Source organism: Propithecus coquereli, unplaced genomic scaffold (assembly GCF_000956105.1).
Source record: "Propithecus coquereli isolate 6110/MARCELLA unplaced genomic scaffold, Pcoq_1.0 Scaffold473, whole genome shotgun sequence".
Classification (NCBI taxonomy): domain Eukaryota; kingdom Metazoa; phylum Chordata; class Mammalia; order Primates; family Indriidae; genus Propithecus; species Propithecus coquereli.
Genome location: NW_012150541.1, coordinates 420232 through 439284, shown reverse-complemented (window position 1 = coordinate 439284; position 19053 = coordinate 420232). Strand labels below are relative to the sequence as shown.

The window sequence follows — 19053 nt, the reverse complement described above, 5'->3', positions numbered from 1 at the left end:
TCATTGGTTGCTCAGTGTGGCCTGGTGTTTGGAACAGCTTTTTGAAGCCAGACAGGTCTTCTAGGGGCTGGGCCTCTTCCTTAGGGGTTCTTCGCTTCCTGTTGTGTCCAGTTAAATCTTCTGCCAGGTCCCGTCTCTGCTTTGGAGTCCCCATAAAGGCTCTGCTGCCTTTTTCATCATCTATCGGTGGTTTGGGTGTGTGCATGGCTTTGCCTGATAATGGCGTTAGCTTCCTTAGTACTAAAAATTCTTCCTCCACATCTGCTTTCCTGAGACTTGTGTTGGGCTGTCTCTTCCTGCTTACTGGGGTGGCCACTGGTCCTGGTTGTGGAGATGCGCAAGGTAGTCTAGTGATTTTGCCATCAGTCATTGACTTCTCAGTGTGACCTGGTGTTTGGAAGAGCTCTTTGAAGCCAGCCAGGTCTTCTAGGGGCTGGGCCTCTTCCTCAGCTGCTCTTGGCCTTCTCTTGCTGCCAGTTACACTTGCTGCCAGGCCTGGTTTCTGCTCTGCAGATTCCTTGAATGCTCTGATACCTTTGTCCTCACCTCGTACCTTGGGTGTGTGTGTGGGTTCCCCTGCTGTTTGTGAGAGCTTCCTCGGTGCAGACAGCTCTTCCTCTACATTCATTTTCCCCAAAGGTGTCTTGGGCTGTCTTTTCACATTTGTTGGAGTGTTCACTGGCTCTGGTTGCGGAGATGTGCAGGGTATTTTAGTAGTTTTATCCTTACCTGTGGGCTTGTCATGGTATTTTGGTGTTTGGAAGAGCTCTTTGAAGCCAGACAGGTCTTCTAGGGGCTGGGCCTCTTCCTTAGCTGCTCTTGGCCTCTTCCTACTGCCAGTTACACTTGCTGCTGGGTCCAGTTTCTGCTCTGCAGATTGCTTAAACGCTTTGATGCCTTTTTCCTCACCCAGTACCTTGGGGGTGTGTGTGGCTTCCCCTGGCGTTTGCGAGAGCTTCCTCAATGCAGCCAGATCTTCCTCTGTAGCTATTTTCCCCAAAGGTGTCCTGGGTTGTCTTTTTGTCCTTGTTGGAGTGTTCACTGGTTCTGATTGTAAAGATTTGCTGCATATTTTAGTAGTTTTGTCCTCTATTGTGGGCTTGTCATTGCGTTTTGGTGTTTGGAAGAGTTCTTTGAAGCCAGACAGAGCTTCTGGGGGTTGGACCTCTTCCTTAGCTGCTCTTGGCCATCTCTTCACTCCAGTTACAGAGTTTTCTGAGTCTGCTTTTTGCCGTGGAGTTTCCTGAAACATTTTGGTGCCTTTTCCTTGAGGCACTGGTTCTTTGTGTGTGTGCACGGTTTGCTCTGGTGTTCGTGTGAGCCTGCCGACTGCTGAGAGCTCTTCTTTCACATCCACTTTCCCCAGAGATGTCCTGAGCTGTCTGTTCATGTTTGTGGGAGTGTTGACTGGCTCTGCTTGTAAAGATCTCTGATATAGTTTAGTGGTCTTATCCTTCTCATTCCTTGGTTCCCTGGTGAGACCTGGTGTTTGGAGATCTTGGGTGTCTGTCATGTCCTTCATGGGTGCCATTTCGGGCCACCTCTTGAGACCTGCTGGGTTGGAAGCTGGCTCACTTTTATGTCCCCAAGTTCTTCTTGATGCCCTCCCATCTGCCATCATTTCGGAATTTTCTTTTGACTCGATAATTTCCTTATATGTTTCAAAAGGTCTTTCAGTTTCCTTCATCTCTCCTTCTATTTTCTTTTCTCGTAGTGGTGGCCTCCTCAGACATTTGCCCATGATGTCCTCGACAGTGTCAGTTTTTGTGTCTTCATTCTTACTGTCTATAGGGAGCTTCTGCGGATTTCTGAGCTCCATGGACCTTCTTAATGTATTTGCACTGGATACTGTCTTTGAAGGCTCTGTCTCAGTATCTGAAGTTTTCATCTCAACAGGAGTCGCTGTATAGATGTTCTTTGGAGTTTTCACTAGAGTTTCATTTTCTTTTACACACTGCCGCTGTAAGGCAGGGGTTGCAGAGTGTGTATCAGGTTCTTTTGCTGCATTCCAAGTACTCAAGAGCACATTTTCTCCTGTGAGAAAGAATAAAATATACAAGAAATATATTCCGCTCCCTGTCTTATACCAATTTAGTATCTTATCCTCATGAAAGACAGTATGACAACCAAATATTCAGCTTCATATCTCCCTGAGGACATGAGGCTACTTATGTGGCTAGAAATCTATCTTACACAAGAGCTATGAACACTTAAGAGTATGTTATTTGGTGATATAGTGGGGTTGTCAGGCTCTGTACTGATTATATAATGGAAAAAATTCCTAAAGAAGGATCCTCCGAAGATTGCCATGCCATGTGTCCTTGACCTGAATACAGCCATTTTTTTCTTCAAACATTAGAAACAGACAGCTGTTTCTTACCCGAACCACCAATGAAATAACATGGCTTATACTTTGGTATGGTTAGGGTCCTTATTACACCGGCAATATTTAACTACAATAAGCATCTGCAGGGTAGCAAGCTGTTCCCTCCATGAGAGGAAGCCAGTGACCAGCACCAAATAAAAGAGGAAGACAGGTTCCCCTCTCCGATCTCACACTCACCCTGGGCCTGCTCCCACTTAGAAGACTAGCAGAAATAACTGCATAGTACACAAAATGTTATCTTTCTTTTTTGTAATTTACAGTAATTTTGAATTTGAGTATTTTATATGTAAGTATGAGAAACCATTGTACTTTTCTGCTATATCACCCTCTTTATTTATAATAAATAAAGAAGCCAAAAGTGTACACAGATCATTTAAACTTATTGACTGAGTCAGTCTTTCTCTGTAAGTCAGTGAATGCCAAGGTTAGTTGAACTGCTGATGGGAATCTCCCCTTCAAAAAAAGAACAGAGAAGATGGAATGGTACTTTAACAGGAACATCTGTTTTAGAAAAGTAATACCAAAAAAATACCATCTACAAGCTTCTATCCAAACACATCACAGTCTAGGAAAACAAGGAAACCAACCAAAACTCTCTGAAGTACGTAGCAGAGGTTCTTCTGCTGAATTAGTTACTTGAAAATTTTTTCCGAGCAAATTCTCTGAACTTGAAAGAGTGACAGGACCAGAGCTCATCAATTGTGACTTCTCCTTCACTGGTGTCTTAAACATTTCACTTAATCCTGTTGAATGAAAATATTTGAAAAACAATTGACATATTGCTTATACATGCAAACAACCACCCCAGTCCTTATATACAACAAGCAGATTATGAGAAATAACAACAGATCCTTCCCTAGAATTCCTGGTATACAGGATCTCATTAAAAGGGTGATTCCATTAATAGTGGACTCATTTTGTCAAATGAGAGCAAAGAGAAGATATATTATGCTCTTTTCTTTGCTTTTCTTGGAAATAAATGAAGTTAGCTGACCTCTGTGGTCTTGCAGACATGAGTTCTGGTCACAGCTCCTATCCTAGAGGGCCTCCCCTCCAGGATCCGGAAGCCAAGTGCCTTCATGCTATTTTCTGAAACTCTTGGGTTTCTCGGTTCTAGATTTTGGGTACAAATAACATGCACCCACATTTCACAAAATGACAGAGACTGCCCATTTTCAGTGCTGTCAAGTAATGACATGTATTTTTAAAAAATCTAATATCGGCCGGGTGCGGTGGCTCACACCTGTAATCCTAGCACTTTGGGAGGCCAAGGCGGGTGGATCGCTCAAGGTCAGGGGTTCGAGACCAGCCTGAGCAAGAGCGAGACCCCGTCTCTACTAAAAAATAGAAAGAAATGATCTGGACAACTAAAAATATATATATAGAAAAAATTAGCCGGGTATGGTGGCACATGCCTGTAGTCCCAGCTACTCGGGAGGCTGAGGCAGGAGGATCGCTTGAGCCCAGGAGTTTGAGGTTGCTGTGAGCTAGGCTGATGTCACGGCACTCACTCTAGCCCAGGCAACAGAGTGAGACTCTGTCTCAAAAAAAAAAAAAAAAAAAAAAAAAAAAAAAAAAAAAAAGAATAATATAGTACTTTATATAGAAGGTGTAACTTTTTGAAAAACTCACATAACCCCACATTCTCCTTACTTCTATCATTTTCGAGTCAGTGGATGACAACACCATTTCTATCTGGCAGTCACCCACCAGCGTGTTTGGGAAGTCTGTTCTGAGGACTCCCTTCCAGAACACTCCCTTCACTTAAAAATCTCCTCCTTCTATAGCCTTCCGAGTTGAACTTAAAATGCCCAGGATTTAGTCGTCAGCAGACAATAATGTTTTGTAATGAAATTGACTCACAGTGAAAGGAGAGAATTGTTTGACACTAGGGAAGCATCTTAGAAGGAATGCTTGAAGCAACCCACGATCCCAGGCACAGACTATTTAACATTTCATTTTTTCTTAAAAGTATTTTTGAGGGTTTGTTTTGAACATTTTGTAACATATATATTAGTACATTCTACATGTTCATAATCTGTAAGAATACATGTATATAAGTCTATCTACTTTTTTTTTTTTTAGTCTTGTTGGGTTTTCTGCTGTTGTTACATTCTTTTACAAAAGATAAATGAATTAATCCAACTATGACTTTAATTAGAGGGTAACTTGCATGCATTATACTGAAGAGTATAACAATTTTTTCAACTCATAACCTGACAGGAAATAAAAATAAGATTCCACCTATTCAGTTCAAATCTCACTTCCTTTCCAAGGTGTACACAAGTGGGAACCACTGGACAAATTATACCCCTTGAAACCTAAAATCTACTCTCTTGGTGTCATTCATAAATGCTATGACATTAAGCAAGTCAGCCCACACTTTTACTGACAGTGGAAATTGAGTGGAAACATTTGCTCAACTATTAATTGTTTAAGGGAACCTCTTCCTAGGGCTTTCTTTTAAGAAACAGTTAAACTACCCAGAAAAAAAGTAAATCTTGAGAAAGTAAAATATTACTCAAAAACAATTGATCCATGTCTGCAATAAACTATTAGTATAGCTGTTGGGAGAGGAGCAGTTTTAAGAATAAGCTGCCTTTCTTTACTATAAATCACTTTCCAGTTTTCTATAGGCAGGCTGCTCTCTAGGGTAAAGATAAGCATTTGACGTTTCCATGCCTACTTCATGCAGGACACCTGATCCCAAAAACTGTCAGAGAACTGTCCGCATAATCCAAACCAGCTTTGTCTTCCTTGAATACTATGACCCCAGAAAGTTGACTCAATTGTTTATCCATCATCGTGCTCACAGCAGATTAAACAAAAGGTAGCAAAACAAATATTCACAAAGTAAAAAATAGTAGGACCCAAAGGGTTATGATTTATAAGAGCTGAGGCTGTTTTTACCTGAAAGATTTTCCTTAAAGTCCATCTTTTGGTTGGAAACAAAGTTGTTCAGCATTCTGTAGGGCTGAGCAGGCACATTTACTTTTTCAGTATGAGCTTTCCCTATTATTATGGTGCAAGGAGAGTTTGCATGGCCGGTACTAAACTGATTGTGAGCATCGTCCACAGGCTTCTGTAGAAAACAGGAAGGAGATGAACAAAACATCAAAGCATAAATACACAGGTCATGCAATCTTAAACAATATCAGCATGTGCAAACATGCAATTCACAGTGGAGCCTCATACCTTCGGAGTGTTGGGTCTTCTTTGTTTTTTGTTCTTTGGCCTTTGAGGGCCATGTTTTACAACTTTAGTTTGTGTTTGTTTCACGCCAAGTTTTACTACATCGGCCCACGATTTTGCAACTGTCAAAGAGAAAAGATGATGAAACTTTTCGAAAACTAATTAATGAGAAAATTCACCTTAATATATATTTGCCAATACAATACTAACCAATTAAATTGGCTTCAGAAGCACCACTCCTTCTTTTGGAACAAATCATCTGTAAAATATCATGTTGACTTCGGCTGATGGAAATTCTCTTTGATGGCAGGTTGCCACTCTTTCTCCCTCCTCTCTTAGGAATATCTACCTGAGATTTGCTGCCACTCGAAGTGGAGGATGCTCTGCATGACCTACGGCTTTGTGCACCAGCAACCGGAGTGGTCCTAGGACTAGGAACTGGAGAGCTCACAAACACGTTTTGTGCCATCATTTCCACATGGATTTCGGAAGCAGACTCTTTGTTTGATGGTTGAGGCTGTTCCTGACAAGACAGAAATGGTCATGAGAAACCATACCAAGGATGTAACATCTCCACAATAAATATTAGAAACCTCTTTAATTAAGAATTTCAGCTGTTTAAATATTAAAGTATCAAATGTTTAAACTATTGTCTTTCAAGACTAAGGTAGAGGTAAGACCGCCCTAGTCATTTAAGGGAAAGAAAAGTGAAATAACAGCAAACAAGTCCGAGTTGAGATATTTAGGAAGAAGGACTGAAGGAAAGGCCTGACCAGTGAGACAGGCCTGCTCTGATCTGTCCTGCAAACAGCAGCTGGGTGCCCAGGCCCCTGCGGTCTGTATGAAAGGAGAGCCGCTCTCCTTGGGGAGTCAGCGCCAAATGCAAAGGGCAACAGGTATTGCTTTCCTTCCTGTTGGTAAGACAAGAAAACAAAGACTGCCTGGGCCCTGTTTTGAAGATGGGCTACAGGGCCATTCCTTTCCTGTGATCTAAAAAGGGGGACAGCACAGTGTAGGAAAAGGTGATTGAGTTCTAAAAAGCTGACTGTGTCAAAGATACATGTTTTACCACCAATGATTTTCCTTTTCCCCAGTTAAATGCCTTAACTATAACCTTATGACTCTAAAGAAAATAAAACCATCCTTATGGTTATATGTGGTGATGTCTTCAGAATCTTTTTAATTTGCCGTTTTTACTGTAACCGCAGGGCGACTGTGTGGGGCTGTATGCATGGGTGTGGGAGACCTCTGCCCTGCAGGGAAAGTGCGGAGGACGCCCTGCTCAGCCGCCTCAGAACCACAGTGAGGGACCCAGATGCTCCTTCTCCAGCATCCAAATAAATGAGCTTTCATTTAGTCTCTTAAAAATCTTAATTATTAAAAAAATAAGGGTCTTAATTGTAATTCTACTTGCGTCAGAACTTTGGCAGGAGTATGTACCCACGTGAGTGAGCCATCCGGCAGGAATGGGAACGCTAATTATTAAACTCACCTTAATGATTTTCTTCAGGACAGTTGGGGTGTGAGCGACCAGAGACTTTCTTTTCGTTGGTGTTTCTCCTCTTTTGAGAGGTGTATTAGGAGGCAGGTTTTCATCAAACAATTCCGGTCTTAGACGACCACCAAAGGACACACGCCTTCTTTTCAAAGGCCCTCCCTCACTCTTATCTGGAGTAATGAATACAAATGTGGAAAGAGCAATGAAAAAACTATGCCAAGACTTACAGTATATTTCACATTCGTACTAAAGATGAACCAGTCGAAAGTTCATTAAAAACGAACACCTGCTCTTGCCCTCAAGCAGCCTGAGGTGATCTGTGAAAATGGTTCGCTATTCACTTGACCCAGAAAACCCCACAAAATCATGCAAGTCAAGAGGTTCAACTCTTCATGTTCACTTCAAGAACACTCGTGAAACTGCCCAGGCCATCAAGGGTATGCATATATGAAAAGCCACCAAGTATCTGAAAGATGTCACTTTAAAGAAACAGTGTGTGCCATTCCGACGTTACAACGGTGGAGTTGGTAGGTGTGCCCAGGCCAAAGAGTGGGGCTGGACACAGGGTCAGTGGCCCAAAAAGAGTGCTGAATTTTTGCTGCACATGCTTAAAAATGCAGAGAGTAATGCTGAACTTAAGGGTGTGGATGTAGATTCTCTAGTCATTGAGCGTATCCAGGTGAACAAAGCACCCAAGATGCGTCGCCGAATTTACAGAGCTCGTGGTCGGATTAATCCATACATGAGCTCCCCCTGCCACATCGAGATGATCCTCATTGAAAAGGAACAAATTGTTCCAAAACCAGAAGAGGAGGTTGCACAGAAGAAAAGATATCCCAGAAGAAACTGAAGAAACAAAAACTTATGGCACGGGAATACATGCAACATAAAATAAATGCAAATAACAGTAAAAAAAAAAAAAAAAAAAAAAAAACGAACACCCATAGCACACCTTCATTCTCTTGCAATATTAATGAAGCTAAAGCTGCTTCAAAAGTCCCTGGCAGATCTCAGGAGAGACCACTAGACATCAGGTACAACTGGACAGTACAGAAATTTTCTTTAAAACATTGGAAAATTACACATGGACATAGCTTAAGAAAGTGATCAGTCTGCAACGGTAGCTTTCACTTTAAAGTGTGCATGTGTGTGGTGTGGGTGGGGCGGGGCACGATGGCCTGAGAGAACTTTCGAAAAAGACATGTACTTGGGCCTCACCCAGACCTACCTAGTAAGGAGAATGTGAGCTGTGAAAACTCCAGGTGATTCTGACAGTCAACTCATGAGACCCACCCCCACCATGCATCTTCCTGAAGCACTACTGTTGTAAATCCCTTATCTAAGAGATGCCACACCCCTCTGTGAGACTCAGTGGAGCATGGACTGACATTCCAGGTCCCATTTTATAGATACCCACATACCCCAACACTACGGGCCATCTGCAGAAATAGAGTCCTGATATTAAGATTATTGCCACAGAATGTCTAGAGATATTTTCTTTCTTTCTATAAGCCAACCTTGAAAAGTTTAGGAAGATGCCAAGAAGCTGCCACACTGACCCTGGGTCGTCAGTTTCCTCATTTACAACACAGAGATAAAAAGGAAACTGACCCACCGACACTGGGAATGTACTGACGGTCAAAGCTGTTGATGTCTGGGAAGCACGTAGACATGTGCCTGGCATTTATAATCCCTTGGTATGGTCCAGTGTTGATACCTAATTTCCTGTAGGAGACTCTGAGAACAGCATATAAATACCTGACAACTACTATGTTCTACGATTTCCAAGGGATTTCCAGTGATTTACTCCAAATGACCAAATTCATATGATATAGTTAATTGTAGTTCAGAATTAAACCCAATGTGAAAGCAATTATGATTATACTCCTTTCTGTTTTGTGATAGATGGAAAAGGAGAATCAGATATGCTCTTCAACTACCCTATCTCCTTAACTAGCCTGACAACCTGCACCTCCCCTCTCATTCCTTGTTACAATTACCCAGGCCTTCAGTATTCATCTGTCAATGAAAACAATGGACATGCCTGTCTCACCATTTATCCTAGGTGCTTAGATTACCCATCACAAAGATAGTCATTACTGATTGCAAGATAGTCTCATTAATTCCTGTCTAAATATAAGGTAGGTGTTATTCTTTTATGAAAAATAAATTCACAGTTAAATAAACTTACTAATGAAATCACCAAAGTTGCTGATATCAACTGAACTAAGACCAGTGAAACCAGAGCAAATCTGTCCAGCTGTAGTGTCCAATTTCTCAGCCTTGTGGAGAGAATCCTTTTGAATCTTCCTTTCAACTTCAGTGAGCCATAGAGTTAAAAGAGGCTCATTCTGAATTTCTGTTTCTGTAGGCAGAACTCGCGCATTTGTAGGAATACTCCTCCTGTTTTTGGAAGAGACATTTCCTGGTTTATCAGCAGAGTTGGCAGCATCTTCAACTTTAGTTGGTGTTTGATTTCTAGTTAAAAGCTTCCTAGGAGTAAATGTTTTATTATCTGCCTTGAAGTCTTCAGTGTTACCCAGATTCACAGATGTTCTTCCACTAAGAACATACAGGTCTTCACTCTTACGTTTCTGAGAAGAATTTAGTTGTCGTGAATATCGTCTTGGCGTCTTCATTTTAGTTGTGTCAGAGAAAGGAATGCTGGAACCCACGGCCTCTTTGGAAGTTGGAACAGACTCCGTTTCACTTCTTTTTCCCTCCCTCCGGCCAGGATCTAGTTCAGGGGAAGAAGGGGCTGCCTTACTGGGGGTGCTTCTGCCAGATTTCTGTCTCGGTTGAGCTGAGACCAATAGTTGGGTCTCCTTCTGTAAACCATTACCACTCTCTTTTTCTGTTGTGTAATCAGTTTGTGATCTTGATTTTCTGTGATATTGTAAAACATTTTCTTTTTGTGATTTAACCTTCAACTCTTCCTTCATTGACTGATAAAGCTCCCTAAAGGGAGAATCATTTTTTTTGCTACCGTCAAGACATTGTGTAGAGGAAAAAGACTTCAATTCTCCATAACAGCTCACTAATTGTGCCCTGGAATTTTCTTTAACATCCCCAGAAGTGGGATCACTTGCATTTCTGCCATTATGTCCAGGACGTTCTGAGGAATGAACATTAGGGGTTTCCTGGGCAACATTGTCTTTTGAGCCACCTGAGGTAGAACTGTCTCTTCTGACACTCTTGACATGGACCAGAGGCCTTCCTGAAACATTTCCTGCAGTGATTTTTGGATGGGCTTTGGAATCTTGGTCTTCCCCATCTTGGCAATGAATAATATAAAATAAGAAACAGAAGTTCAACATTTTCTCAATGATTAATATTGGAATTTAATATTTTAATTGTTTCAAATTATCTTATAACCTAGCTTTTCACTTAAGAAATACAAATTTTAGGCATTAAATAATGAATGCCTAAATAATGAATCTACTATTACGATCCAAATAAATAAACCACATTAGTCTCCGATAACCAGTACAAAAGAAATATCATATATGCTATCAAACTACTGAGAATTGAGTTGACAACTGAACAAGCAATTTTCTTATACTGGACTCTCCCCTAAGCACAGTACCCCAGCAATCACTAAGGGAAAAACTTAATTTAGGAATCTGCCTATTTTTCACATATCAAATGACACCTCTTAGATTTTCAACAGATGACATATTGAACACTTGCATTCTTATTGTCCCTTCCTTGCCATCGTTTCACAAACACCTGATCTTTCAGGATCCTGAATAAAACCAAACTACTACTCACCAGGGTCAGAAGAGAAGCTAGATCTTGACACACGGCGTGATGGTCCCTATAAATTGGGAAAATAAGAATGGTGACTTAAATGTCTTCTAAATAGTAACAGTCATAACAAACAAAAATATTCTTCTTGTTGACTGTTTCCTTTACCAAACTTCTCTCATGTGACTTTTAGAGATTTTACTTGAGAAATGGACCCAAGTCATTTGGGAGCTAGTGGTCATGATGTAAGTACTTCTTAGCTGACTTTCAAAAAAATATAGTAAGTGATCTAATAGGAAACAAATTCTAGGCTTAAAAATTACTGAAATCAAACCTCAATGAGCTTTTATAACTTCCTTAGTTATTTCCCATCATATGGAAGAAGAACCAAAATTAAACATCACCTACACTGAAGACCTGTAACCCACCATAGGCACAGAATTCTTGACTTCAGAATCAATTTTAACAGATATGGGCCACAGGACCTGTCAGTGAATGGAGTCTCCACTTAGCACGTGTGCCCTTTTGGCAGCCAGATAATTAGGGTACATCTGAGGGCCTAGAAGTTAAGGCACAGCAGAAACAGTGCAGCCACAGGCACTGCCGCCCCAGAGCTTGGGAATTGGACCCAGCACCACCACTCACCCCCAGTAAATAGTGCCTGCACTTCGTTTATGTGGAATTTCTGGAGGGGTGGAAGAACTAAACCACACTATAAGATATAAAAGTTTGATGTTCCAAAGGAGGAAAATTATATCATCTGGATTATTAAGAAAAAAATCCAAGAAATATTACCAAAGCCAAAGAATTTAATTTCTTTAGTTAATTGATTTCAAATTTTTTGATATCTAACACCTTGCTTCTAAAACTATCTATGTGAGGGGAGAGCTTTTTATTTCCAATCGGAAGTGGACCAAGAATCTTATGACTAAATAATATAAATGAACTCCTAATAAAATTAAAAATACATAAAATATATAATCCTACATTTCAAATTGCTATAACATTTCCTGTATACTCAATTTTAATACCTATTTTATCATAGACTCGTAACAAAACAAACAGTTGGGGACTGTTGAGTGCACATGTCTAATCCACAGTTCAATGAGCTTTTTGGTATTTACTTTCACCTACTAACAAGTTACATGGTGACTGCGTGGGGTACCTCAGAAACTAGCTTTCACCACAGGAACTTATGAACACCAGGCTCAACAGTAACGTTGCTCCTATAAGGAAGAGGCAACACTTAACAGGGCAGAGATGCTGAAATTCAAGTGCCCTATTGCTAATTTCAGGTGCACCTAGGATAAGTCTCCTAAGCCCAAAAATTCCAACAAGCTCGTATGAAACTAGCTTGAGAAGCAACCTAAAACATAGGAAAGTAGGAATTCTCAGAACTTATCCTAAATCTACTAATCCCACTAAATCCCCAGGCACATGCCCACAATTATGTTTTAAATAAGCGGTACCACTGGAATACCTGTTTGGCACTGATGTATTTAAGCTACAGGATTTTCTCATAGGACAAAGTAGAGGAACTCTCTTCTAGTTTTATAAGTCATCTGTCTATCAAAATCAGGAAGCATCTTTGCCACTCATAATTTTTATAACATGATTATTTCAGATGCATAAAGATGTATGGGTACAATGACTGGGAGACAAAATGAACTGCCAGATAATATAGTTTCTGAATTTTAGTTCTATATGTTGGAGTTGTCCTAACCATAGGCTTGCCAGAAGATGAGATCATGAAATACTCTAGTAGACTATTTGACCAAAAGTGTAAGACGGGCTTAGTATTTTCATTTTGAAGAATAAAGAGGAAATATAGCTTTAGATTATTTTAATATATCTAAATTCAACTTGTTTTAATACTTTAGTTATATTTTCCTGCTATAACCAGTAAGCCATTCTCCTTTTTCACTGGTTTGAAGTGAGAAATCATTCATCAAAAAGAATCACAGCCCAAACTTAAAAAATATTAACCATTACCTGTTCTGGTATTTTTCCTGGAAATCTAGTTGATTTGTTTCCATTCTGGCAATTTTCATTTTCATACCTGCAGTGTACAGAATGACAGACACAGATCCAGGTTAAAGCTTTGTACCCTAGGAACTGAAGTCTCTATATCGGGTTATGTCCAAGGATCAAGGAACAAACTTCAGGCTTTGTTCAAAATATTACCTTATACAAAGAAATAAATTTAGAGTTAGAAAAATGTTTTTACATTAAACACTTAGATAAGATGCATCAGGTTAGTTTTGAAACACCATTGCCAAGAGATGGGGACCAATTAACTTCTGATTACTGACTAGCCTGGATATGATTCAACCATATTCCTGAGCATTGTCTATGTGCAAAACTGATGCATATGAAATTGAAATCAGATTTTCTCTAGTTGATGTCGATGCTTCGAAGTCATCTGATAGCTTGGAAAGTCAACCAGGAAGCCTGCAGGCAACTGACTCTTAATCACATTGTGAAGTTATATACTTTAGGGTAACTGTAAAGCTATATATCAGAACACTGTGATCACTCCAGTTTCCCACTTACTCAATCCCTGTCTGAACAAGACAGGCATATCTCAGAAAGACTACATTTAGTAAGATACACAATTGTTCTGACAGATCTCAGTGATCAGTTCATAGAAGCAATCCTTTATTTTGCATAATGAAAACTTTTCAACCTCAGCAATGACCTGATTTCAATTTAGATGTGACCAAAGTAAGACCTGAAGCAGTCAGGCACCTGGAACATTTCTCATGGTAAGCAGAGTGCTGAATCAAGTCCTTTTTAAAATCCATCTTTTAATCTTTGCTGGAGGTCTTTAATCATATCAATTGATCTCAGTTTGAACAGTATCTTGTTTTGGGGAGGTATAATAATTCAGGTCTCCATTCCACATCAAATACTTCCTACCTAGAAGTCTATATTCAATAAAAAATATCCTTTAAAAATGAAGACAAACTTCCAAGAAATACAGTAAAAGAAATGTCCAGGGAATTTAAGTGGTGATTAGGAAATATCTACTTAATACAAATGAAGGCAGTAACGGAGGCAGAGATCCATTTAGCAGAATGGATTAAAAAATTCACCTGACAGTGGGTTCCAGGAGACAACTTAAACCATAAGAATTAGGAAAAGTTGAAATTCAGGGGATGGAAAAAGTTATACTATGCAAGCTCAAATCAAAAAGAAATTAGTTTAGCTATATTTATCATCCAGAAGAAACATTAAGGCAGAAAGCATTACTAAAGGCAGAGGACATTTCTAAATGACAGAGTTCTATGCACTAGGAGGACATAATTCTAAATTTGTATGCCATGGGATAGCCTCAAAATATATAAAGCAAAAACTGATAGAGAAAAAAAGAAAAATAAATCCTCAGTTGGTGATTTCAATGTATCTCTGAGAGCAATTACTAAGAATATACAAGATTTGACTCTAATGGGCATATGTAGATAGAGCACTGAATCTGGTAGCTATAGAACATATACTGTTTTCAAGTATAAAGAACAAATTAGTAAAAAATTTAACTACATCTGATTATAAAGCAAGCCTTGACACATTTCAAAAACTAAAAATTAGCCAAATGTCCAGCCAGAGCAAATGGATTCTGTATAATTATGTATATTATTGTATATATTGTACATATTTTTTCAATGTAACACATATGCAGTGAACTATAAAAACATCCAACATGCTATGAATCCCACATGCATAAGAGCAGAAGTTAGACATAAATATGTACATTATTAATTCACCGTTAAGGTGTTTCAAAAAGACAGACAAAACTACAGTGTTTAGAGATACATGCTTAGGTGGTAAAATTCTCATAAAAGCCACAATGGTGGTTTACTTGGTGAGGGAAAGAAGTAGTGATTAGATGACAACATGAGAAAAACTTCTGGAAATAATTCTTTATGAGCTGGCGATGTATTAGTTTGCTAGGGCTGCCATCATAAAATACTGCAGACTGTGCCTGAAACAACAGAAATTTACTTCTCACAGTTCAGGAGGCTGAAGTCCAAGATCAAGGGCTGGATTCCTCTGCACCTCTCTCCTGGTCTTGCAGATGGGCCCTCCCGCAGCCTCTTCACATGGTCTCTCCTCTAGGCACCTGCTCCCTTGGTGTCTCTGGTGTCCTAATCTCCTCTTATTATAATGACACTGGTCGTTGGATTAGGGCCCACAATAATGACCTTAGTTTAACTTCACTGCCTCTTTAAGTGTCCTCTCTCCAAATACAGTCACATTCTAAGACACTAGGGGTTAAGGATTCAAAACATGAATTTTGGGAGAGTACAATTCAGTCCCTAACAGGTGGTACTCACAGCGTGTTCACATCATGATAAATTGACCTATACATCTTGTTTTGTACCTTTCTCTACGAGTCTATTTTGTTTTAAAATAAAAAAGAAACTAAAAATCTCATGCAGTTTCACAACACTCACAAGGAAATAACAAACTTCTTTAGGGCAAGGTCACCTTTCTTTTACATAATTCTATGCACTCAAATCCTTGGATTCTATCAGATTTGAGCCCCATTTGTCATCCTTCTAGATCCACATGCTTTTAATTTAAGACTAGCATTACAAATGAAAACATGAAACATTTTGACATTCATCAACATTCAAGAAGGATCACTGCTGAACTGTGAGACTAGTTTATGGTAAATCAGAAGTTGCCCCTCATTGTTAGCGAAATGAGTTTTTACCTACCTGAAAGATCGATCAATAATAGTTATTATATCTCCATGTTTTAGTTGTACAGGCTTATCAATAGCAGACCCATTTACTTGTGTAGGATTTGTGGAGCTGAAATTATATAATATTGCCTACAAGTGGAAAGAAGAGGGAAAATATGCAATTAATGAATAAACAATAAACTAAAAAGTTTTTAAAATTGACTTCTAAAAACCCACTTACCTCCTGCTCATTGGTTTCAATTTTGCAATGTTGTTTTGACACAACAGGAAGCTGGATACGGATGTCACATTCGATACCCCTTAATGCAAAAGAATTAAGATTTTTTTTTTGGTTCTTGCAACTTTTAAAAAAATTACCTCAATTTCTCCAAATCAAACAGAATTTGACTAGTATGTTTGATCTGTAAATGTAATGACATAAAGGAATAACAAAACAAAATAGGCAATGTAAATAACATTTGTATTTTGCAAATAATTTTTGGAAGTATTACAACTATTTTAGATATTTAAAACTTAGAGTACATAAAAATATAAAAGAAAATGCTAGAATACAAATATCTTTTATATAAACAGCTTATACTTAAAAGACACAAAGAAGTACTTATATCAATTTTGGCAAATGACTATTTTTAATACTGTGCTTTAAAAAAAGTTTACACTTGTTTGTAATGTTTTACATATTTAAAGATTTAATCATAATCATCCCCAAATGTGCTGTATTTTATGATAGCACCTCTGCCTCAGTTTCTTCATATACAAAAAAGAGGTTACATTAGCACCTCCATCATGGTGTTGTTCAAAAAATTAAATGAGTTGTATATGTCACTCATTTGCCTGGCACATAGTAAATGCTCATTACAAGTGAACTTTTTCATTGTTGTTTTAAAACTACACAGTGTTAACTGACAGTTTTCAAACATTAAAAATACTAATTTGCAAGCAACAAAAGCAATATCTAGATTCAACTTGTCTTTCCACACAAAGCTAACATCATGACAAGGCAGAGGAAGGGATAATTCCTAAACCTACACATAAACTAACAGAAGAGTTCATTAGCAGGTTCCCGGAGTCTCTGGTGTTCTTCTCATTCTGTGACCTAAAAAGTTTGAACAAACTGTGCAATGGCCTGTCTGTTCTCCATACGAACCTTTGGAGTCCAAGAATATCTCTTCCTACCCATATCATGTGACCAAACACTTATGAATTAGTTTCTAAATTACAAAATCTTGCATAAAAATATACTTAAGTACTACTGTACAAAAAGCAAAATGATTGCAATTTGAGACCCAAATGTTTATTTTTTTTCTTTTGAAGAGGAAGGAAGCTATGGAAAATGAACAGCTTCTTTAACCCTACAAAGAGAATTAGATTTTAAGATAGCCGGAATATCCCAGCAAAAGAAAGGCTATCTCTATAGAACTGAGAATTAGTTTGGTTGAGAATCAATACAGATGAGTGTTTCTTAGCCTCAGCACTGTTCCCATTTTGGACCAGACACTTTGGTTTTGTGGGGGGCTGCTCTGTGCATTGTAGGATTCTTAGCAGCATCCCTGACCTCTGCTCAGTGATATTAATAATAGTACATGCCCCTCCTCTATTGTGACATAGAAAAAAATCTCCAGATCTTCTCAAATGCCTCTGGAAAGTAAAATGGCCCTGTGAGAACCACCGCTATCAACTGATTGCAAATCTACATTTCCAGTCTATATTTCTACCGAACACTTACTAGAATGCTAGATATTGATCGCATATAATATGCCAGACACCATACCTGGTCCTGTGTCCATGATTAACAAGATAGTCCTTGCCTGTGGGGAGGTTAGTCTAGTGGGAGAAAGCAACCAAAAACTCATCCCTGAACTTGTGCTGTTAGAAAGACAAGCTTTCATGAAAGGTTTAGTTTGAGGTGCCCTTTAAACTGACACTTCGATGATGGAAAGAAAGCACTCACGTTTGAGGGTAGGGTAAACTTTCCAGTCATAAACGTCCAACTGTGTTAAAGTCCCAAAGTGAACAAGAGCTTGGAATGCCTTAGGCGGAATGAACAAGGTAGGTGATGTTGGGAGGATGGGGTGAGGCCAGAATGGGGTTCAGGGGCGGGACCACACAGGGAGGGCAACCTTCTCACACCTCCAGAGGGACACATGTTGGAGGTCGATAGGGGGAGCTGTCAGTCATTGTGCCTGTCTTACTGGGACAGGGTTACGACACCACCAAACATGAAGGCAGCAGAAGTGGAAAAGTCCTCAAAACACAAGCAGGAGGACTTTCCCTCCCATCATCGTATTTCCAAAAACAACCAAAATCCAAGTATACAACTTCTTTCCTTCCTTCTTAGAGCGAACAGAGTGGCCAGCCACGCCCTGCGAGGAGGGTGGCAGATGCACACAGTGACGTCTAAAGGGTACCCGAAGCCAATTACTCACCTGCTTCTTTCTCCATGGAAAGCTTTATACCAAATCAATTTTTAAATTTTTGTTCGATTAAAAAAACTACTTAACTACATAAACAACTACGTTGACATCGTACAGGGAAAATACCAAGGAAATCTGAGCGCAGGACCTAACCCTAGAGCCTGTTTCTGGGGACTGCTGTTGAGACGTTTCCGTCTTTCTGAGCCAGAACCCCGGCGCAGCGCTCACCTTCCAAACAAGCAGGTGCTGAGGCTCAGGGGAAAGTGGGGGCCGTCGCCCCCGCTCCTTTTGATGGTCACGAGGCGTCTCGAAGGCCCCATTCTCTAAACAAGTGTTGAGTATATCCACGGAGGAAGGACAGGTGTCCAGAGGTTTGCAGGGCCAGATCTGCAACAACTCTTCCGCCGCAGAAGAGGTGGAAGTCGCTCTGCAGGGAAAGGAGGGCGCTAAACGGTGACCGGAGAGTGACCGGACGGGGCGGCCTGTCCCATTCGCTCTGCCCCGCCGCCCAGGCCCGCACCGGACTGACCCGCGGAAACCCCCGCACGTCCGGGCTGCACCCCCAGGCGCTGCCAGCGCCCCAGAGTCCTGCGGCCAAGACGCTGTCACCAGGGCCGGCGCCGCCCGGGAGTTCCTACCGCGACCCCCGGGAGGGCCCAGGCCGCGCCGGGCCAGGCCGCGCCCCCGCCCGCTCCCTCAGAGCTGGGAGGGTCCCCGTGGCCCAGGCTCCCCGAGAGCCCCGCGCGACCCAGGAGTCCCCTAACAGCTCCGGGTAGCTCAGGATCCCCCGGCCGCAGCTCACCTGGAGCGAGTCCACCCGCACGGCCGCCAGTCGAACCACCGCCTGCGTCACGTCGCACCCAAATCCGCAGCAGGGGCAGGCGCCGCGACCCCCCGCGTCGCCCGCCGCGCGCGCCCCAGGCCCGCCGCGCGAGCCTCGCAGCCTGGGACGCCGCCCGCGTGGCCGCGCTCGCCCCGCCCGGGCCCGCAGACCCCGCTCCTCCCGCCGCCGCCCCCGACGCTGACCAGCGGCTCTGCCCGCTGCGTCTCCGGACGCCGGGCTTTGGCTCCTGCCGCTTCGGCTCGCTGGCCGCCGCCTCCGCCAACC

At 41.0% G+C, this 19053-nt stretch overlaps 1 protein-coding gene and 1 pseudogene across 1 annotated transcript in view; one reads left to right on the top strand and one right to left on the bottom strand.

The window, feature by feature from the left end:
- The window catches only part of MKI67 (marker of proliferation Ki-67), a 26647-nt gene extending 8382 nt beyond the window's left edge, over positions 1 to 18265 (bottom strand). The window contains exons 1-11 of the mRNA XM_012655342.1: positions 18174 to 18265; positions 15752 to 15830; positions 15545 to 15660; positions 12816 to 12882; positions 10848 to 10893; positions 7071 to 7246; positions 5789 to 6101; positions 5582 to 5700; positions 5297 to 5468; positions 2974 to 3129; positions 597 to 2034 (exon numbers count right to left, since the gene is read on the bottom strand). Coding sequence (XP_012510796.1) covers positions 597 to 2034; positions 2974 to 3129; positions 5297 to 5468; positions 5582 to 5700; positions 5789 to 6101; positions 7071 to 7246; positions 10848 to 10893; positions 12816 to 12882; positions 15545 to 15660; positions 15752 to 15830; positions 18174 to 18265 — 2774 coding nt within the window. The remainder of the gene's footprint in view (positions 1 to 596; positions 2035 to 2973; positions 3130 to 5296; positions 5469 to 5581; positions 5701 to 5788; positions 6102 to 7070; positions 7247 to 10847; positions 10894 to 12815; positions 12883 to 15544; positions 15661 to 15751; positions 15831 to 18173) is intronic.
- Positions 7388 to 7926, top strand: LOC105819177 (annotated as a pseudogene).
- Positions 18266 to 19053: the final 788 nt, after the last annotated feature.